This window comes from Eucyclogobius newberryi, unplaced genomic scaffold (assembly GCF_026437365.1).
Source record: "Eucyclogobius newberryi isolate DKJ021-1_F unplaced genomic scaffold, fEucNew1.0.hap1 SCAF_19, whole genome shotgun sequence".
Classification (NCBI taxonomy): domain Eukaryota; kingdom Metazoa; phylum Chordata; class Actinopteri; order Gobiiformes; family Gobiidae; genus Eucyclogobius; species Eucyclogobius newberryi.
The window spans coordinates 29,538,630-29,555,969 of NW_027315823.1; the positions used below are offsets into that span (position 1 = coordinate 29,538,630).

At 38.9% G+C, this 17,340-nt stretch overlaps 1 protein-coding gene across 1 annotated transcript in view; it reads left to right on the forward strand.

Annotated features, from left to right (window-relative positions):
- Positions 1–17,340, forward strand: part of LOC140365974 (cadherin-22) — a 256,099-nt gene that overhangs the window by 87,050 nt on the left and 151,709 nt on the right. The window contains exons 2-3 of the mRNA XM_072452603.1: positions 26–787; positions 15,385–15,679. Of these exons, the coding sequence (XP_072308704.1) occupies positions 593–787; positions 15,385–15,679 (490 nt within the window). The 5' untranslated portion in view covers positions 26–592. The remainder of the gene's footprint in view (positions 1–25; positions 788–15,384; positions 15,680–17,340) is intronic.

Below are 17,340 nucleotides of genomic sequence, written 5' to 3' on the forward strand. Positions count from 1 at the left end.
GAAACCTTTCTTGTCTCTCTTGCAGGTGGGCCATATAACCTACTTGTGACTCCCTGGACTGAGCGGACGCAAAGCAAGACTGTGTTTTCTGCATCAACTATGGATTATTATGGACGGAAACGATCGCTTCAAGTGGAAATCTTCACCATTAGTAAAATTTTGCCTCAGGATGTAAATTCAGCCAAGATTTTGGAGTAGATAGTGAAGAACTGGACATCAAAGCAAACAATATATTATTACTTGGTTTAAAATATAGATTCCACTTTTTGAATGTGGGTGGAATTTCAACAATGACTGCCCATGCTTTCTCGTCAACCCAGATAATCTTGATATTTTTGTGATTTTATGACACTTTTATTCCAAAATATTCATGATCAAGAGAAGGTCAATTCTCCATTTTAGTTGCTTATATGACTTCTTAATATGCCCAACAAATTTGTAATACTCAATCAGGTACGCACTCTCAAGTATCTTTGCCCAACAAAGAAACGTTTCATCAATTTATGGCTTAATCCAACATGTTTCAACGTTTTGTAGTTCTTTGAAAATCACACTTGGATATTAAATACTTCACTATATATTTTTGTTAATCATGTGGAAAAGTGGAGTATGGACACTGTTGGCGGCAGTGAGTTGTCTTTGCTGCTTGAGACTTGGCTCGGGTCAAGTCACCGCAAGGACTAGTACCTCAACCAAACCAGGGGATCGAGTCAAAAGGGGATGGGTCTGGAATCAGTTCTTTGTGGTGGAGGAATACACCGGCACGGAGCCACTGTACGTCGGAAAGGTAAGACGTCGACACAAAACAAATCTCATTCAAATTATAAGTTGCATTAGTGAATTAAAAGAGAGTTTGAAGCTCTCATCAGTTCATATGTCTTGGCATTCCATTGAAGAAGTAAAGCAATAAACTGTAAACATTCAACAGCCAATTTGCATATACAGCTACACATTTTGATTTAAAAGGAATATATTACTTTTATAAATGTATTTATTGCCCGAGGCACACTTGTCTAACTTGTTTGTGTGCGCCATGCTATTTCAAAGGAGCAGTTGCTTGGAAAATTGTTGTCTTTGATATAAGCATAGGCAAGAACAGTTTAATTGGTTAGATGAACAGATTGCAGTCAACATTATTCTACATATTATCTATTAAAACTTTCTTAGTTTTAATTGGTCTTTTTCAGCTATTTGTATTGTTTTATCGAGGTTTCATTTAATGTTCAAGTCATTTTCTTTCTGGAATAAGAGATGTATCACAGCATGTCTTCATAAAACGCATTGATAATGATAATATCGTGATATTATTATTGCTGATCTCTTCTCTCTCGAAAAAACAAGACATGTAAACTTGGCTCTTTGTCTCCATGGAGATATGTAGATGGAAATAAGTGTAATGACATCCTTGGAAAAATGTTAGTCAAAGCATTGCAAGCTCTATAAAGCAAAAGTGGCAGACCGTCCATCATAACAGCTTTAATATGTTAGAAGAGTAAGGAAATAATTTAAGTCACCTAATACAGATCACAATATTACAAAATAGACTCACCAAACTATTTTTAGCTCCATGTAAAATCCAATTCCTCTCATCATTTGTCCGATGGGATCTATGACACCCATGTGACAACCTCGCTAACAGAATCTGACGCCAATGTCCAAGCGTCACAACTATTCTGAAAGCATTTTTCTCTAACACGATCTCTGACAATGAAAATATGTCAAAGCAAATCGGTTTCCCATCAGCGCCGCGCCATGTTTACATTGGGGAATAATCACTTTCCGCACTGGCCTTGCTTCACTCGCCTGTCCAGTCATCCATCATTTCTCCAAACCAACTCCGATGATCTGGCGAGGGTGGACAGCGCGGCTAATTTGATCGGCTTACATGTGACACCATATGAGAAGATGCCATAACAGCACAGGCGGCCCTCGGATCAACCAATGACGCAGCCAAACCGCAAACATCAATCACATTCGGCATCATCTGTGACTACGCTAATCGCTCAGACATGGCAACCGCATGTGTCATTTGAATAGTATTGATTTGTCTGCAGTTACTTGTACGTGGTGGACTGATGAGTGTGTATTTTATTATTAAAACAAGAAGGCATGGTATGAGACAAAGCAAGTACTTAAACAAAATAGACAAGATGGGAACCGTTGATGTACTGTACTTTACAGTGGATGCTGAAGTATTGTTGATGAGCTTAAGATGAAACAAGATGGATTTTTTTTTTCCATTTGTTACTTTATTGTACTTAATTGTCCCCATAGTAAAATGTGTCCTCGGAAACGGGACACCGGGAAGAAAGCAAACTTGAAACATAAATCAGTCCAAAAACAAGAGTGATCAGGTTGTCTTTTGAGTCTCAGTTTTTGGTATAAGCTGGGGACTTGGTTTTCTAATGATAAAGACAGTTAACTCTCACAAATAGTTTGGCACATTGTCTGTATTCACTTTTTTTTTCTTGCTTGACTTCGTAGCACAGCTTTAGAACAGCTTTTGCAGTCAGAAAAGTGAAGCAGGGTGGACCACATTTTATCAGTTTGCAATCTGTAAAATGTTTTAGATGAAGAAAGTGTGTAGTGGTTTGATTTTTATCACACGTTCCTGCTTTTACAGTGCACTTTTTGTTAAGAAAACAGAATTTACTTTGCCAATCTAATGTAAATGGTGAGAATTTATACTCTTCTGAGCACAAAATTGGTCCGGCCCCAAAGGGAGGAGTTATAACTGAAACATGCCCTGCCTTTGTTTAAAGTCTAACAATTTCACCCAGTTTCATTCACTTACATCTTGGGTTGTTAAGGCTCTGACAGGTTTGATTTCTGGCTTGATCAGAGGGGAGGTTGTGTCTCAGATCTTCTGATACAATACAGTATTTTATTCAATGGTTGTTTAGTCTCGCCAATATAATGCACATTGCATGCTTCCTCACTGCACTGCACTACTTAAGACTTCATCTCTGCTGATGTCGAATATGATATCTAGCATTATCAACCCCACCACTTTACCCACAACAGCATAATGACACTGTATTAGTCAAAAGTGTAGAGCAGTGTCTGTCTGGAGTGGGTTCATCAAAGGACAAAGTAGAGTGAAGGCAGTTAACTGATATGAGAGTCCTACGGCTCCAGGGAGCGACACAGCGGGTACAGAGGAGATGATTTTATTAGGAAAATTATCTTAAGTTATTGCAATTCATACGCTGAGGGAACTGACCAGTGCTATCTGTGCTTTGAGTATTACTCCGTGAGTCGTGTCTTGTACTCGCTCACACGGACTTATTAAAGTTTAAAAGTCAATTTGGGAAAAAGTTTCAAGAGATTTTTTTCTTCTGTTGAATTGTAGGTTAATAGACTTGCTTTTTCCTCCTTATGCATTGTTTACCTCTGCATCTGACCCATCCTTGAATTCCACTGTGTTATTTATCAGCCCCACCCAAAGGAGGAGAATTGTCCCGGCGACAGACAAACATTACACAGAAACTTTACACAGAAACATTACACAGACACATTACACAGAAACTTTACACAGAAACTTTACACAGAAACTTTACACAGAAGCTTTACACAGAAACTTTACACAGAAACTTTACACAGAAACATTACACAGAAACTTTACACAGAAACATTACACAGAAACATTACACAGAAACATTACACAGAAGCTTTACACAGAAACATTACACAGAAACTTTACACAGAAACTTTACACAGACACATTACACAGAAACTTTACACAGAAACATTACACAGAAACTTTACACAGAAACTTTACACAGACACATTACACAGAAACTTTACACAGAAACATTACACAGAAACTTTACACAGAAACATTACACAGAAACATCACACAGAAACTTTACACAGAAACATTACACAGAAACTTTACACAGAAACATTACACAGAAACTTTACACAGAAACATTACACAGAAACTTTACACAGAAACATTAGACAGAAACTTTACACAGAAACTTTACACAGAAACATTACACAGAAACATTACACAGAAACTTTACACAGGAACATTAGACAGAAACTTTACACAGAAACTTTACACAGAAACTTTACACAGAAACTTTACACAGAAACTTTACACAGAAACTTTACACAGAAACTTTACACAGAAACATTACACAGAAACATTACACAGAAACTTTACACAGAAACTTTACACAGAAACATTACACAGAAACTTTACACAGAAACATTACACAGAAACTTTACACAGAAACATTACACAGAAACATTACACAGAAACTTTACACAGAAACTTTACACAGAAACATTACACAGAAACATTACACAGAAACATTACACAGAAACATTACACAGAAACATCACACAGAAACTTTACACAGAAACATTACACAGAAACATTACACAGAAACATTACACAGAAACATTACACAGAAACATTACACAGAAACATTACACAGAAACATCACACAGAAACTTTACACAGAAACATTACACAGAAACATTACACAGAAACATTACACAGAAACATCACACAGAAACTTTACACAGAAACATTACACAGAAACATTACACAGAAACTTTACACAGAAACATTACACAGAAACTTTACACAGAAACATTACACAGAAACTTTACACAGAAACATTACACAGAAACATTACACAGAAACTTTACACAGAAACATTACACAGAAACATTACACAGAAACATTACACAGAAACATTACACAGAAACTTTACACAGAAACATTACACAGAAACATTACACAGAAACATTACACAGAAACATTACACAGACACATTACACAGAAACATTACACAGAAACATTACACAGAAACATTACACAGAAACATTACACAGAAACATTACACAGAAACATTACACAGAAACATTACACAGAAACATTACACAGAAACATTACACAGAAACATTACACAGAAACATTACACAGAAACATTACACAGAAACATTACACAGACACATTACACAGAAACTTTACACAGAAACATTACACAGAAACATTACACAGAAACATTACACAGAAACATTACACAGAAACATTACACAGAAACATTACACAGAAACTTTACACAGAAACATTACACAGAAACTTTACACAGAAACATTACACAGAAACATCACACAGAAACTTTACACAGAAACATTACACAGAAACATTACACAGAAACATTACACAGAAACATTACACAGAAACTTTACACAGAAACATTACACAGAAACTTTACACAGAAACATTACACAGAAACATTACACAGAAACTTTACACAGAAACATTACACAGAAACATTACACAGAAACTTTACACAGAAACTTTACACAGAAACATTACACACACACTGTCCAACAATCTAACCCAAGACCTTGTTGAGCCAAGATGACTGAATGACATTATATTTTTATTTGCTATTTCTGTCCAGCAAGTAATCATTAAAATAGTACTTACAAAACAAAAAACAATGAACCTGATTTACTAACACAGTGTGAAAGTCTGTGAGGAGTTGAACACATGAAAGGATGAAGATTGACACACTTTATTTGGAAGCAGAGTCCAGGTAAACTTAGTCAGTGAGCTACAGATGAAAAAATGGCATGTTTTCCAGGGCCAACAAAACAAACAAAAGCTGTCAGGGTAAATCCACACTGAGAGCTGTGGACTGAAGCCTGGATATTTCAAACATATTTTTTCTCTTCTCAATGTACTGTACTTTCGTGTTCTGTTTAATTTCATAGGTTTGTTTTCACCTGAATATGGTTCTGTGGACAGTAACAAAGCCATTTTTGTGTAATAAATGTGCATTAAACAAACAATTGAGCAACACATTTTAAACATACATTAACTGAAGACATTTTAGTATAAAACTCAAAGGGAAAATGTTTAGTTGTCTGAAGTTGTAAAAACTGGTACAACTCTTGATTAATGACACTTTGATGGTAATCTGTGTTGTATTTTTCCATTTTGGTTTGCTCTAATCAGCTGGTGCCTTTTGGTTTTATCAATATAGATTACAATCTGAGGATCTGGAGGGTCTCTGGGCGCTGCACCCTTCCTGCCAGGTGCCCCCTGCAGTATTGAAACACAGTGGATGTTAAATATGTAGATCAATGAAGTTGCTTACATCATTACATTAGAGCTGGCCAGATATCTTGAAATGAATGAGATTTTCAAAGAAACACCTTCTCCAGATCGTGCATCACCAACACCACCAATAGTATAATCTCCCCAGGAACATTCTCCATGGAGATAGATATGTTTTATACCATACTGTGGAATATTATAGCCAAAGGGAACACATTGTCATGAAAGCAGCTAGGAAGAGGCATCTCGAGGCCAAAGGGCAGGTTTTTAAAGGGAAGCCCGCTCACAGTAAGGATGTACATTTTCTTCAAATTTAAAATCATCAACAACAAAAAAAAAGAGGTTATTTTTTATGTTTTTGGTCTAAAGGTTCAGGTTTCACGTTTTCTTTTTTATAGAAATTGTCTGAGATTTGGCTTGGAGCAGCATAAACAAGACACAAGATAAACAAAGTGCATACAGAACATATTACATAAGCAGTGTACGGGTTATCTGTCCCAAAGATACCCTAATACTTCAATTTCGTCTACTTCAAATACTTCAAACAGTTATCGTACAACAAAAGTTTACCTTATGTAGTCAAAATTTGAAACTGTCTCAATACATGCTTGCGATAATGCCAATATCGAAAAACAACTACTTAAGTCAATGTGACAATAACAGTATATAGGTTTTCCATCTGAGCAGGGAGTCCCTGCTCAGACTGCTGCCCCCGCGACCCGGCCCCGGATAAAGCGGCAGAAGATGGATGGATGGATGGAGGTTTTCCATCTTCAAAAACAACCAAAAACTAGACTGTTTGTTTTTTTCAATAATTACTTTTCTCCTGGGGGCTTTGGGAGCATTCTTTCACTATAGTCTCTACAAAATACTTCAAAGTGTCCGGGGCCAATTGGAAAACAAAGATGGTGTTACGCGCTCTAATGCTGTTCTCCACACTATAATCACTCAACTCTCTAAGCTTGATCCCGGGCATAATTAGTCCAATCTAGGTCCACGTGTAACAGCAGTCATCAAAGAACAAACAACAGCCTAAGATCGATGGGCTTAAACTACAAACAGCAGAACTAGGTCTTTTTGGCCACTGTGAATCAAAGAATTGCTTTCTGCTGAGATCAAATGATTCTTTTGTTCAATAGGAAATCAGCTCTTTTGTTTCCTGCGTGTATTCCCTATAGAGCCTTTCACAAACAGCCACTTCAGAAAGACTAGGACAATATTTTATATTTTATGTTTGAAGCCACTTACTGTATAATAATGAGAGTTGTTTACTTTAGAGTTGGCACATACCGTCCTATTTGTACTGTATAATGAACCTTTTGTTGCCTTGCGCGTGCAGCAGTCGAGCCGTAAACATGTATTTCGCCAGTTATCTTTTAAAGTCTTCTCTTCGTCTTTTAAATGCTGTGAGGAAGTTGCAAGTTCAATTCCTAGATGAAACTGCCCTTCCAGGGTGTCATCGTGTAATTGTTTTCAATGGGTTTGCATGGATTTCAATTGGCTGTTCCTTTACTTTCTTTTTCTATTGCTGTTTTCTTTCTCTTCTTAGTGTTAATGTGTATATTTTTAAAGACATTATTTGGCAAGTGATGACACCAGGCCAAGTCAGATCTGTGGAGGGGCAATCCGACTCACTATACAAATGTTTTGTTTCAGTAAATGAATACATCCAAGATTATCCTCCACCAGAATAGTTACATTGTGCAGCTTTGACAGCAAAACAGTTACAGGAACCAATGAATATCACCAAAAACGTGTAGGTTGGACTTAATCTATTGATTGATTGATTGATTGATTGATTGATTAGTGTGCCTTGAGGTATTGTCAGGTCTGCCTTTCAATTTTGAGTAAATTGTATGGGGTAAGGTGCATGCCAAATTAAATTAGATTAAATTTAATGTATTTTCTCGATCACAATGATACAGAATAAAAAACAACCTTTCACATTTACAAATACACAAACATGTAAAAATTGTGTTTGTGGTTCTGTGTGAATTTAAATTTATTTTTGAGCTGGTGGTTTCTTCTTTGTCCAAAAAGCCCCAAATCTTACACAGTGAGAAAAAATGTAATGCGTTTAATCATTGAAGTATTGACTATATACCGGTATTCAACTTACTACTATACAATACTATTAATACAATAGAAAATAAAAGCCTGATCACTGCTGAAATATTTTTATATTTCTGTACTTTCTGTACTTTTATTTTTTTATTCAGATTCTCTTGATCAAGACGATGCAAAAAGAATTGTGTGCAGAAATACATGTTTTAATTTACATTTACCTTACCCAATGAAGTAATTTTCACGTGGATTTAACTGAGAAAGTATCAAAAAAAATGAAAAGCACTACATGCCTTTTCATTTTCTACAAAGTGTGATTTGGTAACATTTGTGTAGAAAAGGCATATAGTGAGTCTGCTTTTTTTTTTTTTTTTGCAATGGTTTGCTTTATTTACCAGACATTTTTTGTTTCCATTTCCACAGCATTCCAGCGCCGTTTCTCAGTGTCAGCACCAATCAGCCAGTACCACACACTTCCCTGCTGTTTTCCTTATCCTGTGACTGCCATAATCTCCTGCAGTCTTGTCTCTTAGTTTGCCTGTCTCTGCTGTCTTCAGTGAGCCTGCTCCACCTGTGCCGCTGTCGGTCTGGAGTCACCTTGTTAACACTTTGACGATGTTCCGATCAGAGCGCTTTGACAAGGCTCGGTGAAATGTGGCAGGCCTCCTCTGATTACACAGACTTAAATATAAGACGGCTCGTTTGCACCCACTTTGAGAGCCTCAATAAACCAAGGATTCAGAGTCAAGTGGGTGAGGCTTTCAGGAGGCTTTCATCCTCCCTGGAAATGAACAAGAGATGTCACAAGACTTTAAGACAGAAGCGGCGCTGCGATAGTTCCGTTGTCTTTTGATTTAGGTTGGATTGCTGCTTTGTGAAATAGGCTTTTCAATTCGGAAAGGAAAGGATAGGAAAGTGTTTTATAATTCAGGTTGAGGTGTGTAATATATATTTTCACGTTCTGGGACTATAGAAGCATACGTTAATGAAGAAAATTGCCCTTTAAAATCTGAATCTGAATCAGAACTGGTTTTATTGTCATTGTCAGCGGCGTTAAGGTGCAACATAAAACAATGTATAATAGTAAAAAGTATAGACTATGCTAAAATAAGATAAAATAAAATAAGGGAATGTTGAAAATAGGCTTCCTGTTATACTTTAGCCTAGCTTGTGTAATATTTTAGCAAATTATGTTTCTATATTTTGAAATTGGACTACTGAAGTGGCCTACCTGAACATGTACTCCTGCCATACCACGTCGTCATAGTACTGAAGGGTCAGAATTTGATATATTTGATACATTTTCCTATCGAATGAGGTCACCCATTACAATATTAATCCATCCATCCATTTTCTTCCACTTTATCCGGGGCCGGCTCGCGGGTGCAGCGGTCTAAACAGGGACTCCCAGATTTCCTTCTCCCCAAAAACACTTCTTCCAACTCCTCCGGGGGGATCCCGAGGCGTTCCCAGGCCAGCCGAGAGACATAGTCCCTCCAGCGTGTCCTACAATATTAATCACTATTAAACACTATTGAAGAAAATAATTAGAATATGAATTAGGTTACTTTGTTATAACATTCATCTACATCATCATTACAGAACTAAAGAATCATCATTTAAATTAGGAAATCTGTTTGTCAAATTAGACTATCTTTGATCAGAAATGTGCATACATGTTAAACTACTAAATATAGTGCGTAGTTATGTTATATAACTGTCAAATATCGAATAAATGAAAGTAAATCTGTGTATACTCGTGTGTATTGATTATGCAGAGCTGTCGATGTGCACTGCCAGCAGTTCATCCCGACAGCGCAGTTCAACTGGACGGGACACAGGCCAGAGTCATAAACCATTCACGTGATAGTTTAGGCCAAAAACATTGAAGGGGGCAACATGCTGCAGTGACCGGAGAGAGCGTAGGGAGCTAAGAATCCCTCATTCATCCCAGCATGGTCCAAGGTAGTTTCAAAGGTAGTCAATCTGGTTTCTAGAAGCTAACATTGATACTTCTCTGAACCAGATTTGCCCTGCCCGAAGGGAGGAGTCAAAGGCTGAACCTCAAAGAATAATTCTTCACACCTCTTTCAAACCACCTCTTCTTCTCACCCAAAATGTGCATCCCACTGTATTCAAATGAATGATTTGTGGCTTTAAGATGGAGGTAGCCGGTCGATTGTAAGCATCTAACAACTCAATGCCCGACATAAACAATACAATGCTCCAATATGAATTTCTACCTTTATGCTTAATCCTTATCCTTAGGGCATGTGATTGAGAATATATAATAACATTTTTCTGCTCAAATAATGACTTGCACCAGAATACAGGAAATGATTGTTGATATTTTCCTGGTGGAGGATCCCCCTTTCCATTTTAGTGAGTATATGAGTTTTCCCCTAATTTCTCAACGTGGGCCACTTTATTTGGTTGCTTATATCTATATTAAAGCGGTGTGTCATTTGGTGGGCCACAACCAAAATCCTGTTTAGAGCCATCGTGTGTCTGCTCTATCTTGATTCCTTATTTCACTTTAGATTAGTCGATTTTTGGAGCTTAAAGTACAAAATCTAAGCAATTCTAGCCTTTGTTTGTAATTTATAATGAGTTTAGCTTTTACTCTTTTGTATTCCCGTAGGTTTGGCCATGATTTTAAACCAGATTTGATAGAAAAACAAACATTCTTAGGTGGTACTTGGATGGAACAATTGGTATTTGTGGTATTCGTTCAGCAGTTCAAGCTGTTACGTGTGTGGCTTTGTCGAGGCTGATGGATATGTATAACACAAAATACCTTTTGGATATAAAATACCTCTTCTTCCGCCTGTTCTTGAGAATAAAAAAGTCATACATGTATTGAATTCTAATTATCACACAGTCCAGGCAAACTACTACAAATCTGATCTCGTATAAATAAAATCGATCAACATTTCTAGATTCTATATCAAGTTTGCAATACATGATATATATTCCAGATGAAAAAATAAATGAAAGGCTTTCATGCTTGTTAGTGCAGTTGGCAGGACATAGGTCACCTGTAGCCTGCAGAGTGATACTGCGGTTTGCAGAATTACATTAATTAAAGTGGAAAAGGTGAGATGAGGCAGATCACAACTTGTTTACAAGCGCACTTCTCACTGAGGTCAAAACCATTACATTTCACTGCTTTATGCAAAAGAAAAGGCTTGAAACGTAATCAGTGCCCGTGAGTCAAATGTTTAATTTGAAATGCAGCTTCTAAAGTTCAAGATTAAATCATTATTTATATCTAAATGTGTTGTGCATGTGATTTAAAAAATAAACTAACTATATACTGTATATATAAATATATTATTAAAAGGTGGGAATTGATGTGTATTTTGGGAGACTAAGGTAGACTACTGAGTAACACAAATCTCTAAATCTTAAAAACATTTATCTTTATCTTGAATATTTGTATACTGTTTTAGAAATACCATTCTGTAACCGCTGCATACTTTGTGAACAATTACTCATCCCGTTGTCCTTGAACTCTGCCATTGCATCTTTTTGGCCTCGATCTCGTGAAAACGTTACATCCGTGTTTGCAGCGGTGGTGGTATTTTGTGCTCTGCAAGTGACATCCCGGCGGTGACCTTTCGTTTTGCTCAGAATGACTATGCCAAAGCTTACTGTGTGTTTTTCTGGCTGCCAACTTGAATCAGCACAGACTGACAGGCGGACGGCTGTATCGAGCCTGAGGGGAGAACAAGCATCATCGTTGCAGAGTGATGAACTTGGGAATTCATGTGGGTGGTAATAGTAGATGTGATAGTTAGGAAAAATGCATGTAGGGCGCCAAAATGTGTGTATTTGTGTTAAAATATGATGACAAGGCTTCACGTAGAGTTGTGTCAGCAAAATGCAGTTTTGGAAATACTGCAGAATTGGAAGGACAAGGGGAAAGGTGCTAAAACTAAAGGCTTATTTGTATCGGACTGTGAGGCCTTAAGTTAATGAAGTTTAATATGCTGACCAAAAAAATTTAAATTGGCAGATGCTAAGGAAATTATTTATAATATTTCTTATTTTCTTCTTATTTATTTGTAAAGGGACATTGTGTATGTAAATATGTAAAATAACCAACAACGCCTCAATATTAAAAAGTTAGGGTGATGATGGCGTTTGTCCTTCCAACAACCATTTTTAGAGCCTTAGAATATACAGGGTTGACAGTATTCCATACCTGCTCTAGAGCCTGCTCTTGTTATCCAGCTTGAAATGATTTGCAATGGAGCGAGTTTGTTTGATATTATTTGATATTAAGTGTATGGTTGTCTATTGGGTCAATCATTTGGAGTTTTGTCAATTGTCTTGCACTCACTTAGAGAGTGTGAGGCGCTCAGTCACACGAGAGGAGCTTGGAGTAGAGCCACTGCCCTTCCATGTTGAGAGGAGCAAGCTGAGGTGGCTCGGGTTCTGGATGCCTCTCTGGTCGCCACCCTGGGGAGGTATTCTGGGCATATCCCACTGGGAGGAGGCCCCTGGGAAGACTCAGGCCTGAGAATCCTCTGGGAGGGGCTGGAGGAAGTGTGTATGGAAAGGGAAATGGACCTCTCTGCGCAGACTGCAGCGCTGCAATCCTCCCCCTTATAAACCCAAACAAGCTGGACAAATAGAAGTTTGTCTTGTTTCCTGCAGATGATCATTGAAAAAGTAACAAGATTTGCAGAGGCTAAATAATTTAAACTGGTATGCTGCAGTTGATAATTCAAAAGTGTAGTTACCCTTTTGTAAGTTCAGTGAGGTTGTTTGGTGGCAATAATTGACTCAAGGTGTCGAGCAAGGTGTCTTATTCTCTGTTGAACTGCTTTGTAGCCTATTTTTCTTTTAATATCCTTTGAAGTTTTTAAATGTTTTAATTTATTTTGTAAGAAACTGAGAACGATGCAGTGATGCTGCATCCTAGTCCATATGTTCTCATCGTATGTCGTATTTCATTCTCACTCCTGTAAAACAATTTCAATATTAATATCTCAGAACAACAGAATGCAAATAGAGCCCAATAATCCTAAAGGGACTGTTTAAAGATAATATAATATATTATTATAAAATGTAAAAAATCCAAAGCAGGCCACATGTTAAAAAAAATAAAACATGTTTCATGTTTATTCTGCATGGTCATTTGCACAATATGTGACATTTCCAAACAATAATCGAAGAAATCCAATTCCCAAACATTAATGAGTGGTCACCGGCCTTAAATGTAAATCACATAACCTCTATCTGTCTGCAGAAGGACACGGGTCATCTGCATTTCCCCCTCCTCCAGGTGAAGGCCCTCTCTCTTCCCCGCGGACTGGCCATCGCAGCTGTCATGTTAAAAAAGACACTGCGCCCGCATGTGATTTACACCTATATCCCGCACATTTTGCCCTTCACGCAATGTAGCCCCCAAATTAGGCCATCAAAGTCGTTTCAAAGATTGTTAAAAGTAGGAATCTCGACGTGGCTGAGGAGTGAACTTAAAAGTGCTCTTATAAATCAGCAGTATAGTTTGGCCCTTAATGTGATTAGAGCATTCCTCCGGCAGCAATAGGCACAGCAGCGGTCCCTAGTCTCCATCTCCCCTTTGGCTCTTTTACTAAGCACTAAACCTGGCTCTCCCTCCTCCCCTCGTCATCCTATTCTTGCCTCCATCTGAAATTGTAATGCCGGAGTGGTCTAAGCACCGTAAGTGTGGTTCAATCTGGCGAATAGAGCAAGGGGGAGAGGGTAGATCGCCCTGGCCTTCCTCTGGTTAATATTTTATAAAGCCTTAATTAAATACAGGCTTCTATCACCCTCGCGGGGGTTTCATTAAGTATTTGTCGTAAAACGCTGGAATAATGCGGGTCTGTGCTGTGATATTGCTTCCCTCCTCCGTACCGCGCTCCCATTTTTATCTGTCTTTTTCCTCCTCCTCCCTGATCCATCCTGCAGACAAATACAGCGACGGTCGGGGAAAATATACTGCCAGATGCTTTGGCGCTATCAATATTTCAGCTATAATAAAAGAAGTTTCACTGGTTGGGAGTGCGAGAGTTAGAACAATAAAAGTCCTTGCATATATCCGCTGTGGTTGCATCTGCGTCCTTAAACTCAACTCATCCAAGGACGTACAAGTAAACAAAACACTTGTCGTAATTGCGTTTTTTATACTATGCTTTGAGAAGTTGTTAAAAATCAAATGATAAAGAAAAGTATTGCGGTAACTTTTCACGGGCCGAGTTGGCAGACAAGTGCAGACATCATGACCTGCCCAATATTCAGCGAAAAGTCAATTCAACCCCTCCAATATTTCATCATAATGTTCCTGAATTTCTTGCATGGCACAAACAGTAATTTTACTGTGTATGTACAGTGTTTTTTATCAACCAAAACTAACTATAAATTAAATGTAAACCTCCTGTTGTATCTCTGAAACATTATGCAAGCACAAGCTCTCCGTGCCAGTCTCCAGGCTCACAGCGCACGTGGATTAGACTCATTATAAAACACACATACAATATTTATTCTCTAATGTTGTGCTGGTCATTTGTCAGCTGGGATATAAGCATGTGTTATAAAATGTGGTCTAATAAGCAAAGCGAAGACGAGGCGCTTGTCCCGGTGAGACGATTAGACAAAACTGTGGTGCTTACGATATAACTTGTGAAACAGCATTGCGTAGATCTAATATTTGTGGATTTACACTTACAGTCACCAACTCAAAGGCTCTGAAAGGCTTCAGGGCAGTGGGACAGGCAGAGAGGAGTGTCCATTAATAAAAGATTAATAAAATCTAAGTAAGAAGTAACAGTAAGAGCTACCACCAAGTATTTGTATTTCAACAGCAATTTGTCACAATAAAGTTACCTCTTTTATATCAGCAGTGGACTAGAGATAAAAATGAATTGTCTTTAGCCTTGTAACAGTTCCTGGTGTTTTGGTGTATTGTGGTGTATCAGGGCAATTTGTGGCAATAATTCTGGAAAATATCATGACTAGATATAATTTGCTGCCATTACTTTCCATAATAGTTAGTCTCATCCTCCAGCCAGCCTCACACTACACATTCTCATCACAATCGTGTGTCTGGTTATGCTTGAAAGCGCATCTGGTTCATACATCTGCCAAATCACTGTTCAGCTGACATGCTATGCCACACCCCGAAGAAAAAAGTGAACGGCTGAATGATTGAAAGTGTTTGACCTTTCACTTAAAATGCATTTCTTTTGCTTTCTTTCAAGATCCACACAGATTCAGACGAAGGCGAGGGCAACATCAAATACACCATCTCGGGTGAAGGCGCCGGTACCATCTTCATCATAGACGAGCTGACGGGAGACATCCACGCCACGGCCCGGCTCGATAGGGAGGAGAAAGCCTTTTACACCCTCCGAGCGCAGGCCAGGGACAGGCTATCCAACGGCCCGCTGGAGCCCGAGTCCGAGTTTGTCATCAAAGTGCAGGACATCAACGACAGCGAGCCCAAGTTCTTAGAGGGACCCTACATCACCAGCGTGGCAGAGCTGTCGCCCATCGGTACGTTCAGTTCTCACATTGGTTTGACCGTGCTCTCTGAAGGTTCATAGGTTAAACAGTTTGATGCAGGACAAGTAAGATTGGTAAATTGTCCTATTTTAAAGTCAACATATCTTTTGTTTTTTACGAGCTTAATGTCTTAATGTACATTGTCCCTTCGAATAAAGATGAAACTAAACAAAGATGTTCCGCACCAGATTGTAGCTAAGTAGCCAATTTCCATCTGCAATAAATGATACAGTGCAAACAAAACACATTCAACAATAGGATCATTTCACGGAGTCCACATTGCGACCCAAATACACTCACACACAAGCACACATCTCATTCAAGTATTTACACAAGCCTTTTTTTATGTGTTAAAATGACTATCCAAATGAAACAAAAATTCACCCAACGTTTGATATATTCTCTGTCAGCACTGGTTCAGGTCAAATGTACAATTTTGTTTACATTATTATTAGTATATATATATATATATATATATATATATATATACATATATATATATATATATATATATATATATATTATATATGAGGCATGAGGCCATATTATCTGCCCCGGGAGTTCTCACATGTGATTTTGATCGCAGTCTATCTGCCAATGCTGAAAATGCTTGTGAAGCACTGCTCTCCTGCACTTGTAGGCTGCAAACACAGCATCCACAGGCTCTCTTCCTCATCTCTGGTGACTTTAACCACGCTTCTCCCTCTTCTGTTCTACCAACATACACCCAGTATGTTACCTGCCCCACCAGAGAGAATAGAACATTGGACTTGTTTTTTGCCAACACCAAGGAGGCTTATTCCTCTTCCCCCCTCCCTCCCCTGGGCAGCTCGGACCACAACCTTGTACATCTGAGGCCTGTGTATGAACCCATCGTGCGCAGGCAGCCTGTGGTGTCCCGTGAGGTGAGGATGTGGTCTGCTGAGAGCGAGGAGGCTCTGAGGGACTGCTTCAGCACCACTGTCTGGACTGAGCTTTATGACCCACATGGGGAGGACATCAACACCATCACAGAGTGCATCACGGACTACATCAACTTCTGTTTTGAGAACATTGTTCCCTCCCGGACGGTGCGGTGTTTTCCAAACAACAAGCCATGGATTAACCGTGAACTGAAGGCTCTGCTGAAGGAGAAGAAGAGAGCCTTCAGGTCAGGGAACAAGGAGGAGCTGAGGACTGTGCAGAAGGAGCTGAGGAGGAAGATCAGGCAGGCTGAGGCCGGCTACAAGAGGAGGATGGAGGAGCAGCTGCAGCAAAAGAACATTCAGGGAGTGTGGAGGAGCCTGAAAACCATCTTGGGCTTCAAAATCCCCCCTGCCCAGACAGAGGGGGATCTACAGTGGGTGAATGATTTAAATGCTCACTTCTTGAGGTTTGATCGGTCACCCGCCCCTCCCCCTGCACAGCTGCATGCTCCCTCTTCCACAGCTGGACAATGCCCTGCATCTGTTCCTCTTCGCTTATCTGCCCCGGAGCATCAGCTCCCCACTTCGCCTGGATTCACCCATCCCCCCGGCACACAGTCCCTCTGCCAACCACTGACTGTCACAGCAGCACAGGTGAGGAGTGAGCTGAAGAGGATTAAAGTGAGGAAGGCAGCAGGACCTGACGGCATCAGCCCCAGGCTCCTTAAGTCCTGCGCAGATGAACTG